Below are 21,912 nucleotides of genomic sequence, written 5' to 3'. Positions count from 1 at the left end.
CCCTTCCATAAGTCAATTAAACTGAGAGTAAAGGAATTTAAGAAGATATAAATGGAAGAAAGATCTTGAGTTTGACATTTTAACACATTTTAGAAGCTAGAAAAAAAAGATGTAATTGTATTAAGGCAAATGAAGTTTCACATAACCAAAGAGAAAAGGCAAAGTGATTTGACTCATAAAATCCCAGAGTGGCTGGGCACTCAGAAGCACCAAGCCTATACAAAGCAAGGGTGAAGCATGGAAGTGACAGCACAAAAGCCTGGTATAGAGTTACTGAACCCTTACCCTTCCCTTAATCCAGAGAAGTGGCCACCAGCACCTTCTCCCACTCAGAGACCAAGGTCTGGACCACAGAACTATGGGACTTGGGTACAAAGTGGGCATGATGAAGACAAGGGGAATGAGGGAAAGTTTGCATTTTAAAGAGGAGGAACCCTGAAGCTTCCTGTCCTCCAAAGGCTAGACACCAGACATGTTCTTTCAAGCATGAGATCAGAGATTCCTCTGGAAAAACCAAATACTCTGAAGACTAGACTTCCAGATACTAAAATAAGAAAGGCAAGAGGCATAAGAATAGAGAGAGAGCATGGGTTATGGAGGCATACTGCCTGAGTTTCAACTCTAGCACCACAGCTTATATGTCAGCATTAGAACTTGAAGCAAGTACTCAATCTCTTTGGAAACCTCTTACTTTCCCCATTTGAAAATGAAGATAATAGTGCCTACCTTTTGGTGCCATTGTAAGGATAAAATGTGTTATGGACTTTAAGTTCAACCATCCCCTCCTCCTTCTCTGTAAGAAGATTAGACATCCCTGCTCCTGGCTACTGCCCTGACTTTGAACACCTCTTTGTAGTTAAGTTAGGTTGCCCAGCCCTACTGTCAGGCCCAGCCTCTTGTCTAGCTTTGGACAACTGAATGTGAATACACTCAAGTGCACATAGCTAAGCAGAGGATTTAAAACCTGTGCAAGTTCTGTACGCTCGAACCTGGGTCATAGAATGAGAAAAATCATATCACTGGACCTACAGATACCTTCGGTTGCCCACAGGCACCACAAGGGAGAAAAAACTGTTTTGTGTAGAAAACCACTGAGATTTGGGGGCTATTTGTTATTGGCAACAAACTAGAGACAACTCTACTTTTTTAAGCTCTCAAAGGCCTGTATTTTAGAAATATCTGGAGGTGAATCTTTAACAACATCTTAAATCCTAACAATGTATTTGCCTTCTATTCAAACAATTGAGAACTGTACCATTTATGATATATCTAAATGTCAGGGCTCTATGACCAGTTGATGAAGAGAACTTACATTAATTGGTCACCCATAATATGCCATATACAATATTTCATTTTTTTCTTCATAACAACCCTCCAGAACAAGTTATACTTATAATACTTACTCGTGTTATTACCCTCCTAGTAAAAAAAGACAAATAAGACTTGGGAAATAAATGATTTGCCCACTCTGCAACTATTAGCAGTGTGAGTCTTCTGATTCAGGTGTGTCTGTCTTCAAGCTCATTCATTTCCCACCACCATTTTGCTACCATTTTATACTCTTGTCTTCTTCTTCATAATCCACCCCCTAACTTTCAAGCACATAGCACAAAGCTTGACATATTATAAATGATCAAACAATTATTTATTGAATTGCAAAGAAAAAAAGACTTTCATCATATAGCAACACCAAAATAGTTAAAATATAGAAACTTTTAAACTACAGACGAATTAAAAGAAAACAGTATTAAATATTTGTCATATACCTGAACAAAGATGGAATTTATAAACTTAGAAGCAGCTGAAGAAGTCTCTTGGTCTATTTAACAGACCAAGAGATTTAAATAAATACATGAAACTTCAGTATGCCAAATACCCTTCTCCCTAATAAGACCAAAATTAAACAGTAAACTACATACTTCAAAAGATCACAGTAAATAACAGTTAATATTCTGATTATATAAAGCATCTGCACAAATTTTAAAAATATAGATTTAAATAATTCAATAGGCAAAGAATATGAAATATTTACACACATTATGTGAACATTAAAAATCCTTTAATAATCAATAAAATATCAAGTAAAAATCTTTTTTTCAACTCTTCAATGGAAAATTCATCTTTAAATGATAAAACTCAGAGCCAGTAAAGTAATGTATATTCATATTTCTGATAGGAGTGTTAGTTAATTTAACATTTTTGGAAAGTAACCGAAAGTAAAATATATAGTCTGAAGCTATTTAAACTCTTTGACCCAAAAATCTTACAGTGGGAATCTACTCTAAGGAACAGCCCTAAACTTGGTAAAGGCTGAAACGCAAAGATGGGCATCACTGTTCTGAGGGCAGAGAAGACCCAGTGTAGGTGTCCACAACGGAAAAATGAAATCATTTACATTGCCTTTTCTTTTCTAGGATATTAAGAATCTATTTAATATTGAGTTGATGAAGACTATACAGAAATACAGGGAAAGAAATTGGTTATATTATATGAAGAAAATAAAATTCAAAATTGTACATGCAAATTAAATTAGTTAGAAGTATTTTAAAATATAACACTTGTTGCCTTTTGGTATTTCTGAATTTTCTTATATGAATACTTACAATTTTAATAATGAAATTTTAAAATTTACATACACTTTAAAATGAATGTAAATATCCTTAATGAAAAAACAAAAAATTAAGAATTTGAATGTTTTTGAAGTTCTCAAAATGTTTTCTTATGCCAGTAGAGAGGAGCAGTGTGGTATGCTGGTTATGGGTAGACTTGGGAACTACACAGAGTTAAATCCTGGGTTTACCACTTAACCACATGCTCTCCAAGAAATTATTTATCTCTTTGCACCTTGGTGCCTTCACTTATAAAATGGGAAAAATAAGAGCACATACCTCATGAGTTGTTGGTGAGCATTCAATGAGTAAATTCCAAGTAAAACACTTAGAAATAGTGTTTGACACATGGCAAACATTCGAATACCTGTCAGTCATTGCTTACATATTAAAAAATATACTGAAAAGGAACTATTCTTTTTTTGCTAGGAAACTTATATAAATGTCACTAGAGTTATCAATCAAAATTTAATCAATTTTCCTTACTCATTAACACGAGCTTGGGAAATATTTAAATTCATAAAAATATTCTTTCAGTACCAAGGGGCTATTTCCTAAATTCCAAGTCTGAAATTAGTCTTAAAATAAATAAGAAAAATATAAAAGTATTACCTTGTTGATATCATCAGCTGTAAATCCACTTTGTTGTAAGAGTGCTCTGATTGCTTCTATACATTTATTAAAAAGTGGAGAACAGAGAAGTTCAAATCTTGCTCTGTACACATACATACACAGGAGAAAAAGACAAAGAAAAAGGCCTATTTAATTAAACAAGACATCTTTTTCTTATGAAGAGTAATGCCAAAACCTAATGTGACAGTTTTCTTAAGAATAGGTTTATAATCAGAACAGGTTATTTAGCACCTAGCAATGTAATAAATAACATGGGGGGGAGAACATCTAAGTTATTTATCTTAAAATGTCTTTTTACATTTTACATTTCAAATCCAGGTTGGAGATTCTTACCAATGGCCTACTTAGAGGTTTTATAAAACAAAAATGAAGACTCAATGTATGACAGTCCCAATAATAAATCTATTGATCTAAATCAAACCATCATTTAGAAGTGTTTGCTATATTTACATGTTAAAGTTTTAAAAGTTATTTCTATTTTTCTTTAAAATCTGAAACTATATTATACCTAACTTAGCTCTTTGGCACCATCTGGGAAACATGAATGCTAGTATATAATTTTTTAAAATTATATTTTATTGATTATGCTATTACAGTTGTCCTGATTTTTCCCTTTTGTGCCCCTTTCACCCAGCACCACCCCCCTCATGTAATCCCCACACCTTGTTCATGGCCACGGGTAATAAGTTCTTTGGCTACTCCATTTCCTATACTGTACTTCACATTCCCATGGCTATTCTGTAACCACCTATTTGTACTTCTTTTTTTTAATATAATTTAAAACAATTATTTATTTATTTATTTTTAATATAGTTATGGATTATGCTATTACAGTTGTTCCATTTCCCTTCACTCCCCTCCACCCTGCAAGCCTCTCCCACCCACATTTCCCCCTTTAGTTCATGTCCATGTGTCATACTTATACATTCTTTAGCTTCTACATTTCCCATACTATTCTTGCCCTCCCCTTGTCTATTTTTTACCTACCATCTATGCTACTTATTCGCTATACCTTTCCCCACTCTCATCCTCCCACTCCCCTGCTACTAAACCTCCGTTTCTGTAGTTCTGTTCCTGTTCTAGTTGTTTGCTTAGTTTGTTTTTGTTTTAGATGTGGTTGACAATAATTGTGAGCTTGCTGTCATATTACTGTACATGTTTTTTATCTTCTTTTTCTTAGATAAGTCCCTTTAGCATTTCATATATTAAGGGCTTGGTGATGATGAACTCCTTTAACTTGACCTTATCTGAGAAGCACTTTATGTGCCCTTCCATTCTAAATGAAAGCTTTGCTGGATAGAGCAATCTTGGATGTAGGTCCTTGCCTTTCGTGACTTGGAATACTTCTTTCCAGCCCCTTCTTGCCTGCAAGGTCTCTTTTGAGAAATCAGTTAACAGTCTGATGGGAACTCCTTTGTAGGTTACTGTCTCCTTATCTCTTGCTGCTTCTAGGATTCTCTCCTTCATTTTAATCTTGGCTAATGTAATTATGATGTGTCTTGGTGTGTTCCTCCTTGGGTCCAACTTCTTTGGGGCTCTCTGAGCTTCCTGGGCTTCCTGGAAGTCTATTTGCTTTGCCAGAATGGGGAAGTTCTCCTTTATTATTTATTCAAATGACTTTTCCACTTGTTGCTCTTCCTCTTCTCCTTCTGGTACCCCTATAATTCCAATGTTGGAACGTTTAAAGATGTCCTGGAGGTTCCTAAGCCTCTCCTCATTTTTTTGAATTCTTGTTTCTTTGTTCTCCTCTGATTGGACGTTTCTTGCTTCCTTCTGGTCCACTCCATTGATTTGAGTCCCAGTTTCCTTCCCATCACTATTAGTTCCCTGTACATTTTCCTTTATTTCACTTAGCGTAGCCTTCATTTTTTCATCTAATTTCTACCAAATTCAACCAATTCTGTGAGCATCCTGATCTCCAGTGTTGTGAACTGTGCATCTGATAGGTTGGCTATCTCTGTGTCGCTTAGTTGTATTTTTTCTGGGGCTTTGAACTGTTCTTTCATTCGAGTGCTTTTTTTTTGTCTTGATGCGCCATTAGTAGTGAGGGGCGGAGACTTAGGTGTTCAGCTGGGTGGGGCAACCCAGTGAGTCGCTGGGCTGTGAGGCAGTGTGTGGGGGAGGGGTCGGAGAGGGAACTATGGCACTTGCTCTGCTTTCTGTTGGATTCCACTCCCTTCCGCCACTTCCCCCCAGCAAACTGGGCCCTTCTGGTGCTGATTCCCAGGTGGGTGGGTCTGTGCACATTCTAGGACCCTGTGGGTCTCTCCAAGGAACTCTCCTGTGAGGCTGCGAGTCTGTCCCAGAACGTCAACCCCCACAGGTGTTTTCAATTGGTGTTTTGAGGCTTTATTTCCCCGCACTGGGACCCTGGGTTACGCAGTCTGACTCGTTCCCCAGTTTCACCCAGTTTATCTGGGCGTGAATGTGGAAACGCCTGGTCTGCCAGCCACCTTATACGCAGTGCCTGGCTTCACAATAGCTGCCTCACTGCTTCTGTTCGGTAGCCATTGCTTTGCCGTGAGTCCTCTCTACCCAGCTGCCTGACTCCGCCCCTCCTACCAGTCTGGATGAAAGTTTCTTGTTTAACTCCTTGGTTGTCGGACTTCTATACAGTTCAATTTTCTGTCAGTAGTGGTTGTTTTTTTCTGTTTCTAAATTTTTGTTGTCCTTATTTTGGTTGTGCGAGGAGGCACAGTATGTCTACCTACCCTATTTGTATTTCTTAGTCCCCTCACCGCTTCACCCACTGTCCCCCACTCCCCCCCCCATCTGGCAAACATCAAAATGCTCTCTGTATTCATGACTGTGTCTGTTTTTCTTGTTTGCTTAGTTTGTTTTTTAGATTCAATTGCTGATAGATTTGTATTTTTTGCCATTTTACTGTTCATAGTTTTCATCTTATTTTTCTTAAATAAGCCCCTGCTGGTATATAATTTTAAGAACAATTTGTGTTCATGAAAAATGTACTCCCCAATTTTATACTGAACTTCTTAGATGGAGACTGATTTTTAAATGTATTTGTGCTATCTCTAGATATTGAAATATATCTTGTGGTTACAATCTTTGTGATAAAGGCAAAATTTCCTAACAAAAAATTACAAATTCTAATACATTTTTAATAACCGATATTAACAAGCCAACATATACTGAGTACCTGGAAAAACTTAGCACTAAGTTAGAAATTCTGCAAATAAAAAATAAATAAAGACACCCTGCCCACCTTTCACCTTTTGGATTATAGCTTGAAATCTCTCTTAAGAAATCTAGAGCAGTCTAACAGAATTTTCTGTGAGCTTGAGCCATATCAGACTATTGAGCACTGGAACTAAGTGATCCTGAGAAATGGAATTTTTGGTTACCTTTTCTCAGTAATTTAAATTTAAATTGCCACAAGTGGCTAGTGGCTATGGTATTGGATACAAAGAGCCGGAGTCTTCAGAAAAGCCCAGGGCGAGTGTGGAAGCTAAGCTATAATGGCCAGATGAAGAAAGAATTTAATAAAACATAGTGTAATCCTAAAAATAATATAATGCTATAATTCTGGACCTTTTTCACTATGTTTCCAAGTCACCTGTTAGAAGTTTGGGAAGTTTAAATAGTTTAACTAATGGTAGCTGTTATTATTGTTAGTAATATGCAATGTAAAATAAGGCAACATCCTCCCTGTGGACTTTCTGGGTAAAAGTACAGTAACTTGTAACCAAAAGACCTGGGCATTAAAAACAATTTTATGCACATTATATGTACATTACACCTGTGTTTACTGAATGTCATAAAGCTACTAAAATTTAAAATGTTGATGATGGATGACAGAGCAAATGAACCCAAGAGAAACATCAATTTTTAGTATAGTGTAATAAAGAGTATCGATTTTGGTGTCAAACTGGCTGGGTTCAAATCCCAGGTCCATCGTTTACTAACTGTAACCTTGGGCAAGTAATGAAACCTCTGTGTGTTTCAGCTCCCTCACATGTAAAATAAGGACAACAGATTGCTGTGAGAATTTGACGAGTTGATACTTAGAATACAGGCTGCCACACAGAGTTAACCATTAAGTTATAGCAAACCACCACCGAAGCATGGGCAAGGTCCACACCAAATTTAAGCTCTAAAGTAGTAATGGCCATATAGTCCATCGTGTGACTGCCATTTTGTAAGAGAAATCTGAAAATCTCAAACTTAAGTCTCCTCTCCTCTTTTTTTAAAAGATCCAGGATGCCTTTTTCATATACTGCTATTTGCAAACAATAAGCAATCACAACTGACACAATTGCTTTGGAACAGTTACTTAAAAACTGGATCCTAGAAGTAAAGACAGGAAAGTTCTCCTTTTATAGACAGCAAATAAATATCAAATGAACAAACAAAAAATCCAAAGTGAGGAAATTACACCTGAAAATGAATGCACTTGAAATTTTTATTAAAGTTTTTTGAACTTCAGTTTTACCTGGACACAGTGCAGTCAAAATCTTGACCTTCGTATAATGAATCAAGGAAACAATTGGCACTTCCCAAGGTGGATAAAGAATGTTTTGCAATGTCAGCACTGTTCATCAATTTCACCATGGCTCGGGCATTTCCTCTGATATCATGTTTGAAGGACCTAAATTAAAAATACAGTCTCTGAAGTTTAAAAATTACTAAGTCATTTAGCATTAATTATAATTAAAATCTGAATAATCCCTACTAGGATAATAAGCAACTCACGAAGCAATATTAACACCAGATTTTAGAATCTGGCTTCTAACCCTCCAAAATTTCTGAAGAAAATTCTCTATAATTATAAGAAGAGTCTCCCCAAGAAAAATCAATAACCAATGTACTTAATACTCTGGGAATTCTGCATTCTGTACCCTTAAGAATAGAGTGTACTTTGAAGAAAGCGGAGTAGCTATCATTTTTCTTGCAGATAAAACAAATGGAGGTTGAAGGAGATTAATGTAACTGGGTAAAGTCTCATTTTTCACCCTTCACAATTGCAACCCAATCACTGTTTAATGGTGTAAAATTATCTGTCCAGCATTAAAAAAAGTGCTTCTTCAAAGATATTTGACACATACATAATGTGTAAAATTATAGTTCCTCTACCTCCACGATGAATGAATAACACTGCTTTATAAGCAGTGGTCAATGGCCTTGTTTCTAAATATGTCTCATAAATTGGAATTGTGAATAAAATTAACAACACTTTACCTTGAATTGGAACACCTTTATAACAAAAAGTGGTATAGAGCTCTATTTAACAAATGAGAATCACCACTTTTTCATGACTTTTTTACCCAGTTTAGCCAAACTGATGAAAACATTGTTTCAGCTACATTTTTTTAAAGCCATAGTCTCCAAAATATAATCTTTATATATTATATTTGGCTCCTGATATGCCACATAAAATTAAAATTTTAAATGGAATAATTACATCCAGTAACAAAACTAAAATATTCCTTGTGGTAGTAGATTAGTAATTAAATAAACATTCATTCCCTGGAATGTGATAGAATGTGACTATAAACACGGTAATCTTCAGATCTAAACTTAAAAACTGTTCAGAAGGCAGTGAGGCCTCAGTGCCTGTACTTTTTCCCTTCAGCAAGACATAAGTACAGCACATGAAGAATTAAGAAATTGAACTTAAGATCCAACTTCACACAGTTCAGTGTCTGGTAATCCCTTAAACTAAGTAAAAAATCCACGCCCACTGCACTGGGCAGTTTGGTCACTACTTCCCCATGTCTGCCTGGATAGACATTATTAATTCTAGACACAAAAATATCCAGTACATTGGTAAAAACACATCCTCCTTCTAAGCAGAACAACTCCAAATAAATTAGGGGGAAAAAAACTAAAGGGAAACATCAATCAAAATATATCATGAAATCCATTAATACTTACCTCTGAAACTCAGAAGCTAGGTGCTGTGCTAAGGTTTCTGTAAAATGTGTACCTCCAATGTTATAATCAGTGTTTGTTGAAAGAACGCGATATATTCCACTGTTAACTTCCATGACACTGACAGATAATGATGTTCCTCCTAGTTTGAACACCAAAATATTGCTTAAAAAAAGAGATAACATGAGTGAGTTACGAGAGAATCAACATTTTAAAGCTAGGGTGGACTTTTTACACTAAGGAGTCACTTATTTCAATCCCTTTAAATCAGAAATGAGGAAACCGAAAATCTCACACGAGTAACTAAGTTGCACGTGGTCATCACTTAGTGATGAATCAAGCCTAGAAACCAGATCTTGATTTTAAGTTAGTTATCTTGTGCTTAGTTGTGCTGGTAAAATTACATTCTTCTGAGTAACTGGAGTTCAAAACGCTAACCTATTTTTTTTTTAAAACAAAGGTTTTATTTAATTGTTTTTAGAGAAAGGGGAGAGAAGGAAGGAAACACCTTCCACCTGTTTTTTTAAAACAAAGGTTTTATTTAATTGTTTTTAGAGAAAGGAGGGAGAGAAGGAAGGAAACACCAATGTGTAGTTGCCTCTTGAGCGCCCCCTTCTGGGGACCTGGCCCACAACCCAGGCATGTGTCCTGACTGGAAATTGTATCGGTGTCCCTTTGGTTTGCAGGATGGCACTCAATCCACTGAGCCATACCAGGCAGGGCCCAAACACCAACTTTTCAAATAAAGAAAAGATTTGTGATTATAGTGAATTGTGATTTTAAGAGAATTAAATACAGAAATTTTGTGTTATTATTATCCAAGTTACTACTGCAATAACATACTCTATAAAAATGAAACATAAGCAAAACTAGGAGCTAACTTCCTATGTATCAAAATTTATAATTTCTGATATTTCATATCTACCTAAAAAAATTTCTTGTGATTTATACATTTTTACTCAGGGTGTGAAATATGAATAAGGTGAAACAATTTGGGGAAATTAACACATTAGAATTAATTTCTCTAAAGTTGCATGGTATGTCAGATCTATAAATTTGCCCTGACGTGTGTGGAGGCTCAGTTGGTTGGGTGTCTTCCCTCAAAGAAAAGTTTGCCAGTTCCATTCCCAGCCAGGGTACATGCCTGGGTTGTGATTCAATCCCAAAATGGGGTTTGTGTGAGAGGCAAACAAACGATATTTCTCCCTCATACTGATGTTTCTCTCCCTCTCTTTTTCTCTCCCTTCCCCTTTCTCTAAAAATAAATAAATAAGATCTTAAACAAGTAAGACAACTTTGACAACTAAATTAGGAGTATGTGTTGCTATTTCATAATCAAAAAATTCTTAAATCCCCATGCTGGATTTCTTGCCATCTCTGGCCAAGATGAATGTATATAAAACTACTCACTGGTTATAAACACATTTAATAATTGAAATTGGTAGTAAAATTAAGTGTCCTCGCTTGGGTTGGAACATGGCTGGGATTACAAATTTCAAATCTCTCTCCATTAAAGGGACAAAATGTGGTGACAAGAGGAGGGCAGGAAAGCCCAAGCTTTCATTCTGCTATGCCCTTTCTCTGCTTTCCTAGGACATCATGCTTACCTATTGGAAAAACTCTAGAGGAGAGTTTTGATGCTTTTTCATTCACAAAGACTTGTAACCACTGCATTTTATAATCACCTCTACTGATATAATTGTTATAATCTATAATATTTTCTGCACTGAAAACTTAAAGCTGCAAATACGGTTTTTACCTTTTTCCAGTGGGGGAGTCTTGTCCAATTCCATAAGCCAGGAGAGCTGCAGATGGTTCATGGATTAACCGCAAAACATTAAAGCCAGCGGCTCTGGCTGCTTCCCTGTGGACAATTTGCTTTCAATGAATTTAATATCATATGTTCAAATTTACATTTTAGAAAAGATTGCTAAAGATTTTATGCAATAGCAAATAAGGTTTAGTAATTAGAACATGAACAGTAATGATTTTTACAAGCAAGATACAGAACGCAAGAAACAGATGTAACTCTGTAAGAGTAGATCATTTTTCATTTAAAACAATAATGTTCCGAGTCTAATTTCTTAACAAAGAAAAAAACATGTGCTTATATTGAGCAAGGAAAATAAAGCTTTCAAAAATGCCCATGCTTACAAACTTTAGATCTAAGGTGAAGAAATACTTACAAATGTATTCTAAAATTGCATATTTTTATATAATTTCAGCATAAACCCTAATTACCTAAAACTAAGGCAAAGTGACTCATAAACATCAACTTAACCTGGTAATTAAATACATTTTCAATCAAAACAAGGTATTTTCAAATGCGATTTATTTTTTACTATATGATAATATTGTGAAATATGTATTTCCTTTAACTAAGCAAATAAGATAAATCCCATATTATACTTACCCAAGAGCATTTTTTTGCTTTTCTCCAAAATCGAATGGAACAGTAATGACCACATCATTTGCATCTGAGCCCAAGACAGAATGTGCTGTTTCTGTACATTAAAAAAAAACCATAAAAATAAATTCTGATGGACACAAAAATATGTCAAGTGGTACTTGAGTTTATCAATTTGTAGCAAAGATCTTCTAACTACAAAGATTTGCCAGTCCACTTGTTTGTCCCATCCTGTTGATTTTCTACTCTTGTTCTCTTAAACCATGCACTACTTTTTGTGGTTTTAGTATAGTTTGTGGACATAGAACTATGTACTATGCCCTAGTTCTAAGTGCCCAGCTTTTAAGCTTCAAAGTTTCAACCATCTCCCAAATTAGACTCGTTCACTGAGGATGAGTTTCTAATGTGTCAATGTAAAGACAAACAGCACACAATGTCAGTACGACACATTAAAGGGCTGCCTTACATCCCATGCGTTCGTGACATAATCCTAGAGCTGACGTGAGCTTTATCAATAACCTGCTCCAAAATTTCCTAAATTGTTCCAAAGAACATAACTTAGCTCCAGCCCTTGTCTGAAGTGGTGATGAAACCAGATCTATGTAACCTGTCTAAATATTGAGAGTATACTGTCGATCTTAAAGAGGGAGACAGATACTCACTCTTCATTGCATTTATTTAGCCGCTTCATCTTGAGAAGTTTTAAAAATGTTAATCTGGCCCAAACCATTTACATTACTTCTAGGGAAACCAAAGTCAGGGAGTTAAGTCATTTAACCACGGTCACGTAGAAGTAGTGGCCCAGTCAGATACAGAGTTCAGGTGTCCTTACTGCTAATCTGTTCAACCATCTGCTTCTCCCCAGGTCAAAAAATACATCTAACTTTTTAAGGTTAATTTTTAAAAGATTTTCTCTTCAGCTCAATACCTTTCATTTTACTAAATATCAGTCTGGCAACATCTTCTGGATTAACAAATTTGGTTTCCTCTCCAGTATCTATTTTATATCGTAATTTCCCATTTTTTTCAATGACCTAAAAGAAAATTATAAGTGTGTTAAATAAGGAATAATTTTAATAAAAATACAAAGTTACAAACCCATATTACAGGTAAGTACCTTAGTAATTACTTTGTGTAATAGGGAATAATAGAACCATACTCACTAAACATCTACTTTCTGTGATGTATTTCTGAGCCTGTGGGTCATCAGAGCTGTCCATAAAGATAAAGATAGTTATGTATTAAAATCAGTATCATTCATATATAAGGTTTAAAGAACAATGTATTTTTCAATAGGACTGAACAAATATAAAAAATAAACAAAATTAAGCTGCTTAATATTAAAAAAACTTCAAGTATTACAGACTGATTACATGAATGGGTATTTATAATGGTTATAGTAATTCTATTAAAGTATTAATCTTTGCATTTGAAAATAAATAGCTTTTACTTGTTCTGCTCTTGCTGATATTAAGATACTATACATTTGGTGGTGAGTTTTCATATCAATGATTTTGTTACATACTTCCACATCTATAATCTGAAAACACAACCACTGGGATATGAAGGGTAAAGCAGCTGTCCTAACACCATCTTTGTTGTTTGGTCTGTGAATTAACATCCAAAATCAAGAATGAGCAAAACTACGAACGTTATATACGAAAAGGTGCCGAGTATTACAGGTAGATGGATCTATAATGTATTATATAAAGTGGGTACTAAATAAATGTGCATGGCAATGAAAAAAATTACTGGGTGTTACATTGTTCAAAATAGTAATACCAGTTTATGTAGACTATAAAATATTTTCACATGTATTACCTCACATGATCTTCACAATAACTAATGGGGTTAATTTGGCAGGTATTAATTCAGAGGTAACAGGTTCACAGATTAATGACTTAGCTAATAAGGGGCAGAGTCAGTATTTGATCCCAAATCTTCTCTATCAGGGTATAGTTGTCCACACTTTACCCAACTGCCTGGCAGTAAGAAGGTACACGATTCAAGTACTTCTGTCCCTTGAGCAGAAATAGATCTTTGATTTGATTTCATCTAGAAATTAAGTAGTAAATCCTTCCTTCAAACTATTCTTCCAGGGGGCTGTGGCTATTCTGTTCAGAGGCCAGTGTTAAATGTTTAAGTGAAAAAATTAAGTGGCTAATTGCTGAAGGGTCACTGAACATCTGGTGACCCTAACCTGTATAAATACGACTCAAGGGGCTGAAAATTGACAAATTTGGCTTAGAACTCTGTCTGAATATTTGTATATTCTTCATACTTCCTCCTCTATCATCTAAAAATTGGTAGAGAAGGAACAGGTTTTAAGAGCAAGAAAAAAAGATGAAGTATGCCCATAGTGATTTTTTTTGTACCAGTGTTATAATCTGTGCACATTTACCAGTTTTTTTTTTAGTACAGAATTTAAGTCAACCAGGATAATTTATCCTATTATATGTAGGCTATCTACTACTCAGACAAGATATTTGCTGCGAAATAATAGTTTATGGAATACACAGAACTGTTAGAAATGGAAAATTATTTCTCAACTGCTATGCAAAGAGGGCCTTGCTTATGTGAGGACAGAAAGCACACACAGCTCTCAGGGACATGTAGAGGCAAGACCCTCAAGATAAGTCAGCAGAAAAACAGAAAGCGGAGAATGCAGGTGACAGCAAATGATCACAGATAGTGCCAGAAAAGTAGTGAAGTGACCCACAACTACATACAAGTAAAAACTTTATTTGTCCACACCAGGATTATGTAACAGAAAAGCAAAGGGCGGTGGGAGATTGGTACACACAGCACCTCATTTACATCACGGTCTTTAGGAGGCAGAGTGTTAATCCTACCATTGTATCACAACCTTTACCAGCAATGCCACTTTCTCTTCCTCTTGTCTTTGCACAGTCAGCAGGCCCTTGGACCTGGCACACACCAGCACTAATGTGCTACAGGGTTTTCTTTCCCACTACTGTCACAGTTTGGTGCCTTCTATGTGCGTGAGAGTATTTTTACATTCATTTATTTGATGCTCACAACATTCCAGTGAGGTAGGTAGGACAGTTATTAATTTCCCACTTTATCAGTGAGAATCCTGAGTTACGGAATGGTGAAATGACCCACCTAAGGATGGACAGGTAGTAATGGTTGGGCCTAGAGCTTAGGCAGGATTTCCGAGCTTGTTTTTCAATATAATGTTCCCTTATTACAACCTTCTTCCTCTTAACAATATTTTCCCCTTTTCTCTTTACTTCTTTAAGCCTTTCCCTTTAGTTTTATTCCCACATTAAGGCTACTTCACCCATTACTTTTCATAGTACTACCTCCAAAGTTTATCTCCACTTTTGTACTTCAGCACTTCTATTATCTGAAATAAACCCTTGCTTATGTATTTTGCTACCATTAATAGATTTATATAGTACAGGCCTAATTGTTCACCAAATACTTCCTTGTTTTTTCAAAAAAGTCTACCTACCTACATTAGCGTTACCTAGTTTTAACTGACACCTAACCCTCCATATAATGGACTATTCAAATGATTTGCCAATGTAACTGTGACAGGGTTAGAACCTGAGTTCTAACTAGATTCCAGTGTATGCTACCATACCAGCTGTCTCCTACATCCATCACCCACTCATCAGAGCAGCTCACTTGCTTGCCATCATGGTTTAGGTGTTCCCACTGTTTTCTGGATTGTTTCTTCAGCTATTTGTATTTCCAGCATTAAATATCCCAGCCTGCAAGATATAAAGCCTCTCCCAACATGCTCAGTCATGTTTCCAGCCTCTAGAATGAAGAAAAACTTTTAAAATTGGAAATATGGCTTAACACTTTTCTATATCCCAAAGGGTTATGTTTTTGGCAAAAATAGAATGTATTTGTTGAGAGCTTGTGCCTAAAAGGAGTTATCTGTTGCAGGTGGTCTTTATTTACACCACCTTCAACTGTTCCCAAGGTTGTTCTCTTCCACGGTACGCCACTAACTAGGTGATTTTTCATCTACACCACGTGAGAAAAAGTGACTTTGGAAAGTTCCCTAGAAGGGAAGTTTTCTAGGGATTTCCTTCTGCAACACGAGAAACAAGACTAACAGAAAATGAAGTTAGCTATAAGAACTTGGGAAACTGATATAATTCAAATTCTTTCCATGATATTGAAATAGCAACCCAAACTTAAAGATATATGATTGTGCATGTAAGGGCCCCAAATAATATGGAATGCAAAGAATTTACTTAGATTTAGTATTTTATAAAACAGCCAATCTCATTGTATCAGATTATCAATATGAACCATAACACATGATTGGGGCTCCCTGTCAGTTCTTAATTGTATCCTTATAGAGATGAAGAACTATGAAAATGGAGGGAAAGATGGCATGACTACTGAGCGCTTATTAGTAGGTATGTCACAGACACAGCAGTGAAAATAACAGAAAGATACAAATACATGTTGTGTCTATAGCAGTCTTGAACTATAGAGGGTTTTTAAAAAATGAAGACTTCAAATTCCAGAAAACAGGTTAAACATATATTCAAGCAATGAGGTCATGGTATACAACCATAATTCTATATCTTGTTAACTTATGTGCCTCACTCTTGCCTTACCTTGGCCAAGGTCATATACATTAATAACTTATATGTGTATAGTGCTTTTAAATTTTTAAACCCTTTCAACTCTATTAGCCATTTGATCCTCACAACAACCCTGTGAGGTAGGCATGTCAAGAATTGTTAGCTAGCTCCCATTTTACTGAAGAAACTGGTATAGAAAGGTAAACTAAATTCCCTCACATCAGTGACAAAGCCAGGGCTAACTAGCTTTTTGGACTTGGCTCCATCCATTTTCCATTACGCCACCTCTCACATATCCAAAGTCTTCCAATTAGTGGAGAAGTTTGGGAAAAGCAACTAGCACGTATATTCCTATTCTTCTGCATATTTATGGCTCATTCCCTCTTTTTTCTGAGGACATGGAAAAGGAGCCAGGGTACCAAAAGGCAAGTGTTTAGGATATACACCCTTTTATAATCAGTTCCTAACTTTTGGTATTTGAAATTAACCTCTGAAGCAATTTTTCAAGCCCTAGCTGAAAAGCACCGGTTGCCTCTTCCACTGCTGTCGCCAAGCGTCTGACTGCGATCACGGCATCCCTGCGGAGCTCGTTGGCCGCGTCTTGCTGGGCACTGGCTTCCTCACCAATAGCAATCAGCCTGTCCAATTTTTCTTCCTCACGCTTTGAGAGTTCTCGTGCCAATCTCCTGTTTTCTGCCAATTCAGCTGCAATAGTCCTGGCCACTGACCGCCTTCTTCGCCTTGCCCACTTTGGAGGAGGCTCACTGGTCAAAGGCCTATCCCCACCAGAAACAAAAGGAACTCCGGAGGAGGAGATTGGAGGCTGCTGTGTGGAGGCCACCCCAGGAGTGTTTCGGCTGGTGCTGGTGCAGGGACTGGGCTCACCGGACACACCCAGTCTGGTCATGGGGCTGCTCTGACAGGGAGCAACTGCACCTCTGAAAAGGTGGTGGGAACTGCTGTAGCTGGGGGTCCCTTGAGAGCACCCTGAAAAACAAAGCAACAATGTTGCAGAGAAGACATTCCTGCTAATGGAATGCATGGAGCCAGCAGCAGAGTTGAGAGACAGTTACAAACTGTGGTCATTCCTGAAAGGCCTTTCCACAAGGGACTAGGAAGAATTCATTTCCTTACTCTGGACATTTTAGTTTGTTGTAGTCTTACCTCCAACACCTCCCCCTTACCTCCCTGAGCCCCTTTCCACTTAGCTATCCAACCCACTCTATATCCACAAATGCCTAATTAGCCATTATAAATAATTCCAAAATAGTTTGGTTCTAAAGAGTACTTCTACATTTAAAGAGCTCTAATATTTTACATACCTAGCGTCATAGCTTTTAAATATCTGGAGCCCCTTATCTTACTGTTAGGTTTAAAAAAGAGGGAAATGGGTAAAAAAATAGGGACGATGCTGAAAGGAACACCATCCAAACATATATTGCTGTTTAGAACCAAGTGACTCTGGGACCCCAATCCTTCACATTTGGGAATTACCTGCGCCTGAGGATTCATCCCAGGAGTCCTCAAGGTCACTGGTTTCTTGCATCTGGTCACTGATTCTCAGTTGACAATCCTCATCTGATTCCTTAACTGTTTTCGAGATAGGCTGATGATCTGCTGCCTGAGTGCTTTTTGCTCTCAGTATGCTGGTTCCCTCTTCCCCTGGGGTGTCAGAGACCCTTAAGTTCTGATCATAGTGTTTGGCCCAAGAAGCATCCTCCATTAAGTTGTCTGGGTTAGTCACTACCTGATTTCGGAGAAGCTGATCCAATGTGTCATAAAATGGACAGTGTGGTGGGTCACCCACACTTGTGGTGTGGGCAACATATGCCTTTAAATATAATGCCTTCAGAACTTTAAACTTGGAGCGGCACTGACGTTCCGTGCGGCGGAAGCCTTCCTGCTGCATTCGCTTAGACACAGCCTGATAGACATCTGCATTGTGATGCACAGTCTGGAGGCGTTGAATATACTCTGCCTCGCCAAGTATGGAGAGAAGAGTCCGTGTCTCCTGTCTGGACCATCGGATGCCCGCACTGCTATTGGAACTGGCCATAGTGGACTGGGAAGGCTAGCTGAAGAAAGCTCCTGGGCAGCAAGGCGCCAAATCTGAAGGTGTGGGGAAGCTCTGGGTGCTTTCCGTCTATTTCCAGGAGACAGCAGATTCTTCCCTCTCAGGGCTAATTGCTGAGAAGCCAGGTCCAAGGACCAAATTTCTGGCTGGAAAGCCACAGGGGAACGAGAGTTACAGTAAGGATAATTGTGGCAGCAAGTTAAGCAATGCTACCTGTAAGTAGGTCGCAAACAAGCAGGATGCCAAGATTGAGAAAGCCCAACTCTGGGAGTTCATCCAGGATGGACACTGGACCAGGGACTAAAAAGGGGCTTTACTGGCTTGATAAACAAGGGGACTGGCTCTTCCACGAAGGACAGAATGCTTCCAAGGCTGAAACCTGGTACAACTGAGTGTCTGTAAAAATCACCATTGTCTTGTAAGTAGACAGACGGAGATGGGAAACACCTGGAGCATGAGGCAGCTTACTCTGGAGAGGTGCTAGCAGAACCATGGTGTAGCAGTTTGTTTGAGGGGTGCTCATCCTTCACTAATCTTGGCCTAAGCAGCATGCTGTGGCTATGTATTACCCATCTGACTGTCACCATTGCACTCCTTCATTAAAACATAACTTTTAGAGCCAGAAGTTATTCCTATTAATACAATACTTTTTGTGTAATATAGCAGAAGACAACAACATCATTACTCCAACTGTCTACCCCAAAACAGCAGCATAAAACAAAGAGGACTACCAGGGGATATAGATCCATGGACATGTTCTAGATTTTGATTGGATCAATGTATCTGCTTATGATACTACACTACATTTTGCAAGATGTTATCATTGGAGAAAGTGGTAAATCCAGTAATACATATGACCTCTTTGTATTATTTCTTACAACAGTATGTACAATTACTCAAAAAATTCAATTTAAAAAATCATATTGTCAGCTGCTTACAGTGAATTTAGCTTCAACATCTGTAACTCATTGCTTTTTTATTTACAATTTGAATATCTCTGACACCAACTAATTTGTCTTCATCATCACAAAAATTTGAATTCATTCTGAAATACTATAGTTTTTGGCTTACTGCATAGATATCCTAAGGGAAAAAAAGTGTAAAGTTCAGTTTAACTACATGCAGGTAAGGAATAATAAAAATACCTTATATATAAAAAATATTAAATTTAATCTATAATCCCAAAATTCTAACATCAACATAAGGATACTTCTATTTACATTCTCAACTGAACAACATGGAAAGGAAACAATCTGGGCTAAGGGTTAGAAGTCCTGAACTGCAGTCCGATCTAGTTCACCCCCCTAACTAATTTAGGGTACCTTGATTTTCTCATCTGTAGACGGGGAAGGATTAAAACCTACCTTACCAGTCTTATAGGGATTTGAGAGGATTAAATAAAATAATAGATGTGAAAACACTCTGAAAACTTAAAAACACTATATCAAGCATTACTAGTCCAGTGAAACTGAAACCCCCTAATTATAGTGGGAATCTATAATTTGAGGAGACATGAGTCTGGGGAAGCAAGCCTCTTTAATGTTTTTAATTAAAGTTATAACAGATGATTAACCTGATTCTTACTCAAAACATTAATTAAGCTATTTCTCTAGTGATTAAATTTGTAAGCCACTGGAAAAGCTAGTTCCCTGAAAGTGTCACAAAAGGACCCAAGGAAGAAAACCCATAGTGTCTACAGAAATTATGAACAAATATAGCAGATTTAGCAAAACTCAACTACAAGGCAATAAAGTCGTCAAAGTCCCACAAAATCTTTCAAGTTCCCTCAATTAAAAAATATAAAGTAAAAGTCCAAATCACCACCTCTGAATGACACAAACTGTCAGAACTAAAGGAATGTTGGCATTTGCCCATAAGACCTGTCAGCAAGTCTGAGTGAATCCCATCCTTGAGAAGACTCAATACTAATCATCAAAAGAAACAGCCTACTGAGGTACTCTCTGAAATGACTCAGCTGTAAAAATCAACAACAAAAAATGGTGTTTCTAGCTTCATTCCACATTATGTTTAAAATGTATAAACACATTTTTATTACCATATGTAAAAGTAATATTTTACTCCATACCTTCTGCCAAGAATCTGCTTTACTTTCATTACTGTATTTGAAATATTTCTTATTCTACTTTGCTTTGCTGCCAATCCAACAACCTGAAAAAGAGTAATATATTACAATGCATGTAATTTTTACTTATTTCAAGGCACAAAAATGCAGGGGAATAGTACCTCTTCATTTTCTGAGTAAGCAACAACAGCTGGAGTAACTCTGTCTCCTGCATCATTTGCAACAACATCAGCCCGGCCATCCTGGAGAAAAACACACAACTGTATTAGTTCTTCTGAATGAAATATATAGCTCATTAGGCATATTCAGACATATTCTGCCAGTGTTACTGTGCCATATATGTGGAAAGAAAACTTGCTCTATGAAAATTTTAAACTTGTAGATTTAATTGCCACTATTAATTTCCTGGACTTATTATATAAGGCCAACATTCCATGAAGAACTGCCACATCTTTTTTGTCTTCTCTGCATAGTCAAGAATTGGAACATAGTAACAACCTATCTTTATCCAAAAATAAGTCTTATTACACCACCCTTTCTACTTCTCTTCCTTTCTCTACAAATACATCTTTATTCCCCTTTCTACAAAAGATGAAGTGGCACTAATCCCTTTGCCTTTTCCTTACAAATCATTTGACATTTAAACGTGAGTGTCAAAGAAATGCAGTATTATTGTTCCTCCGATCTCCCCACTGAGAGGAAGGCCACAACTCTCTAAAGCAGAAAGACCAAAGTCAGCGCAGACGACGCACCATCAACTCGCTTCACATGCTGCACGGGATCAACAGCTCTAGTTCCAGATCACTGCCACCTCGCCCTTTCCCGGCAAACCTCCTGAAACCTCCAGGCCTCCTGCGGCCACTACATCCCTGAGACCCTCCGGGTTTTCTGCAGCCTTGACGTCCCCAGGCCCGCCCCAACCCCGGGGCCTCCCGCGCCTACGACGTCCCGGGGACCTCTCCCCTCCGGGACTCATGGAACCAATACGTCCCTGAGACCCTTCTAGACCTCATGGAACCCAGGACGTCCCCAAGACCGCTCTGAGTCTCCAGTGGCCTTGACGTTCCCGGGACCGCCCCCTTCCGGGCCTCGTGGAAACCACGGGGTCCCCGAGACAGCTTCAGGCCTCCTTCGGACGCTGCGCGCCAGCTTCTTCATGACCCTCCGCCAAAGCGCCGATGGCTTTCCGGGGGTTGCAGGGGAGGAGGTCGGGTCCGCCCGTACCTTGGCCTCAAAACTTCCCCGCAGTAGCGTCTCTCTGCGCGACCTTCCTAGGCCGGTGACATGCCTTTCACAACGCCATAGGTAACCAAAGGACCTGCCTCGCACTCAGAGAACGGGGTGGCTGACAGTAGGCCCCTAGCCCAGCCCCTCATTCCCTCACCTTATAGACGGCCACACAGGCTGATGTGCAACCCAGGTGAACTCCGATGGCCGCCATGAGGCGGCAGAGACGGTAGCAGCTGTAAAGACTGTTCGCCGGCTGGCTACAAGTCTCCGGCTCCCAACAGCCCCATCAGGCACCGCGGAGACTTCACGTTCCCGCCCGCCCACTGCGTCCGGTCCAAACGCCGCGGCCTCCTGCGTCGTCGCCAATCAGCGGGAAGGTCCCGCCTCTCACAGGGCAATTAACGAATAGCTTT

At 38.1% G+C, this 21,912-nt stretch overlaps 2 protein-coding genes across 4 annotated transcripts in view; both read right to left on the bottom strand.

Moving 5' to 3' along the window:
- HSPA14 (heat shock protein family A (Hsp70) member 14) overlaps positions 1-21,838 on the bottom strand; it is a 31,782-nt gene extending 9,944 nt beyond the window's left edge. The window contains exons 1-10 of one of the 2 annotated variants that reach the window (XR_004902724.1): positions 21,654-21,796; positions 20,431-20,511; positions 20,273-20,355; positions 12,702-12,750; positions 12,467-12,572; positions 11,545-11,635; positions 10,891-10,995; positions 9,135-9,296; positions 7,693-7,848; positions 3,222-3,324 (exon numbers count right to left, since the gene is read on the bottom strand). Coding sequence is in view for 1 of the 2 variants with exons in the window: in XM_028505464.2 (XP_028361265.1) it covers positions 3,222-3,324; positions 7,693-7,848; positions 9,135-9,296; positions 10,891-10,995; positions 11,545-11,635; positions 12,467-12,572; positions 12,702-12,750; positions 20,273-20,355; positions 20,431-20,511; positions 21,654-21,710 (993 nt within the window). In the remaining variant the exon portion in view is untranslated. Of the gene's footprint in view, positions 1-3,221; positions 3,325-7,692; positions 7,849-9,134; positions 9,297-10,890; positions 10,996-11,544; positions 11,636-12,466; positions 12,573-12,701; positions 12,751-20,272; positions 20,356-20,430; positions 20,512-21,653 lie in introns of both variants that reach the window. The other variant, XM_028505464.2, reaches the window with a different exon arrangement.
- LOC118500178 (zinc finger and SCAN domain-containing protein 20) lies at positions 14,261-21,802 on the bottom strand. 2 transcript variants are annotated; one of them, XM_036024017.1, is made up of 5 exons: positions 21,654-21,802; positions 20,431-20,511; positions 20,273-20,355; positions 17,607-18,332; positions 14,261-17,099 (listed from the first exon to the last, which is right to left on the bottom strand). In XM_036024017.1, the coding sequence occupies exons 4-5, from the start codon at positions 18,166-18,168 to the stop codon at positions 16,576-16,578; spliced, it is 1,086 nt and encodes a 361-aa protein (XP_035879910.1). In that variant the 5' UTR covers positions 18,169-18,332; positions 20,273-20,355; positions 20,431-20,511; positions 21,654-21,802; the 3' UTR covers positions 14,261-16,575. The 2 variants fall into 2 exon arrangements, with proteins under 2 accessions (XP_035879910.1, XP_035879913.1); XM_036024020.1 differs by lacking the exons at positions 20,273-20,355; positions 20,431-20,511; positions 21,654-21,802 and having other exon boundaries at positions 17,607-19,269.
- Positions 21,839-21,912: the final 74 nt, after the last annotated feature.

This window comes from Phyllostomus discolor, chromosome 1, assembly GCF_004126475.2.
Source record: "Phyllostomus discolor isolate MPI-MPIP mPhyDis1 chromosome 1, mPhyDis1.pri.v3, whole genome shotgun sequence".
Classification (NCBI taxonomy): domain Eukaryota; kingdom Metazoa; phylum Chordata; class Mammalia; order Chiroptera; family Phyllostomidae; genus Phyllostomus; species Phyllostomus discolor.
This window is presented reverse-complemented; position numbering and strand designations above follow the sequence as displayed.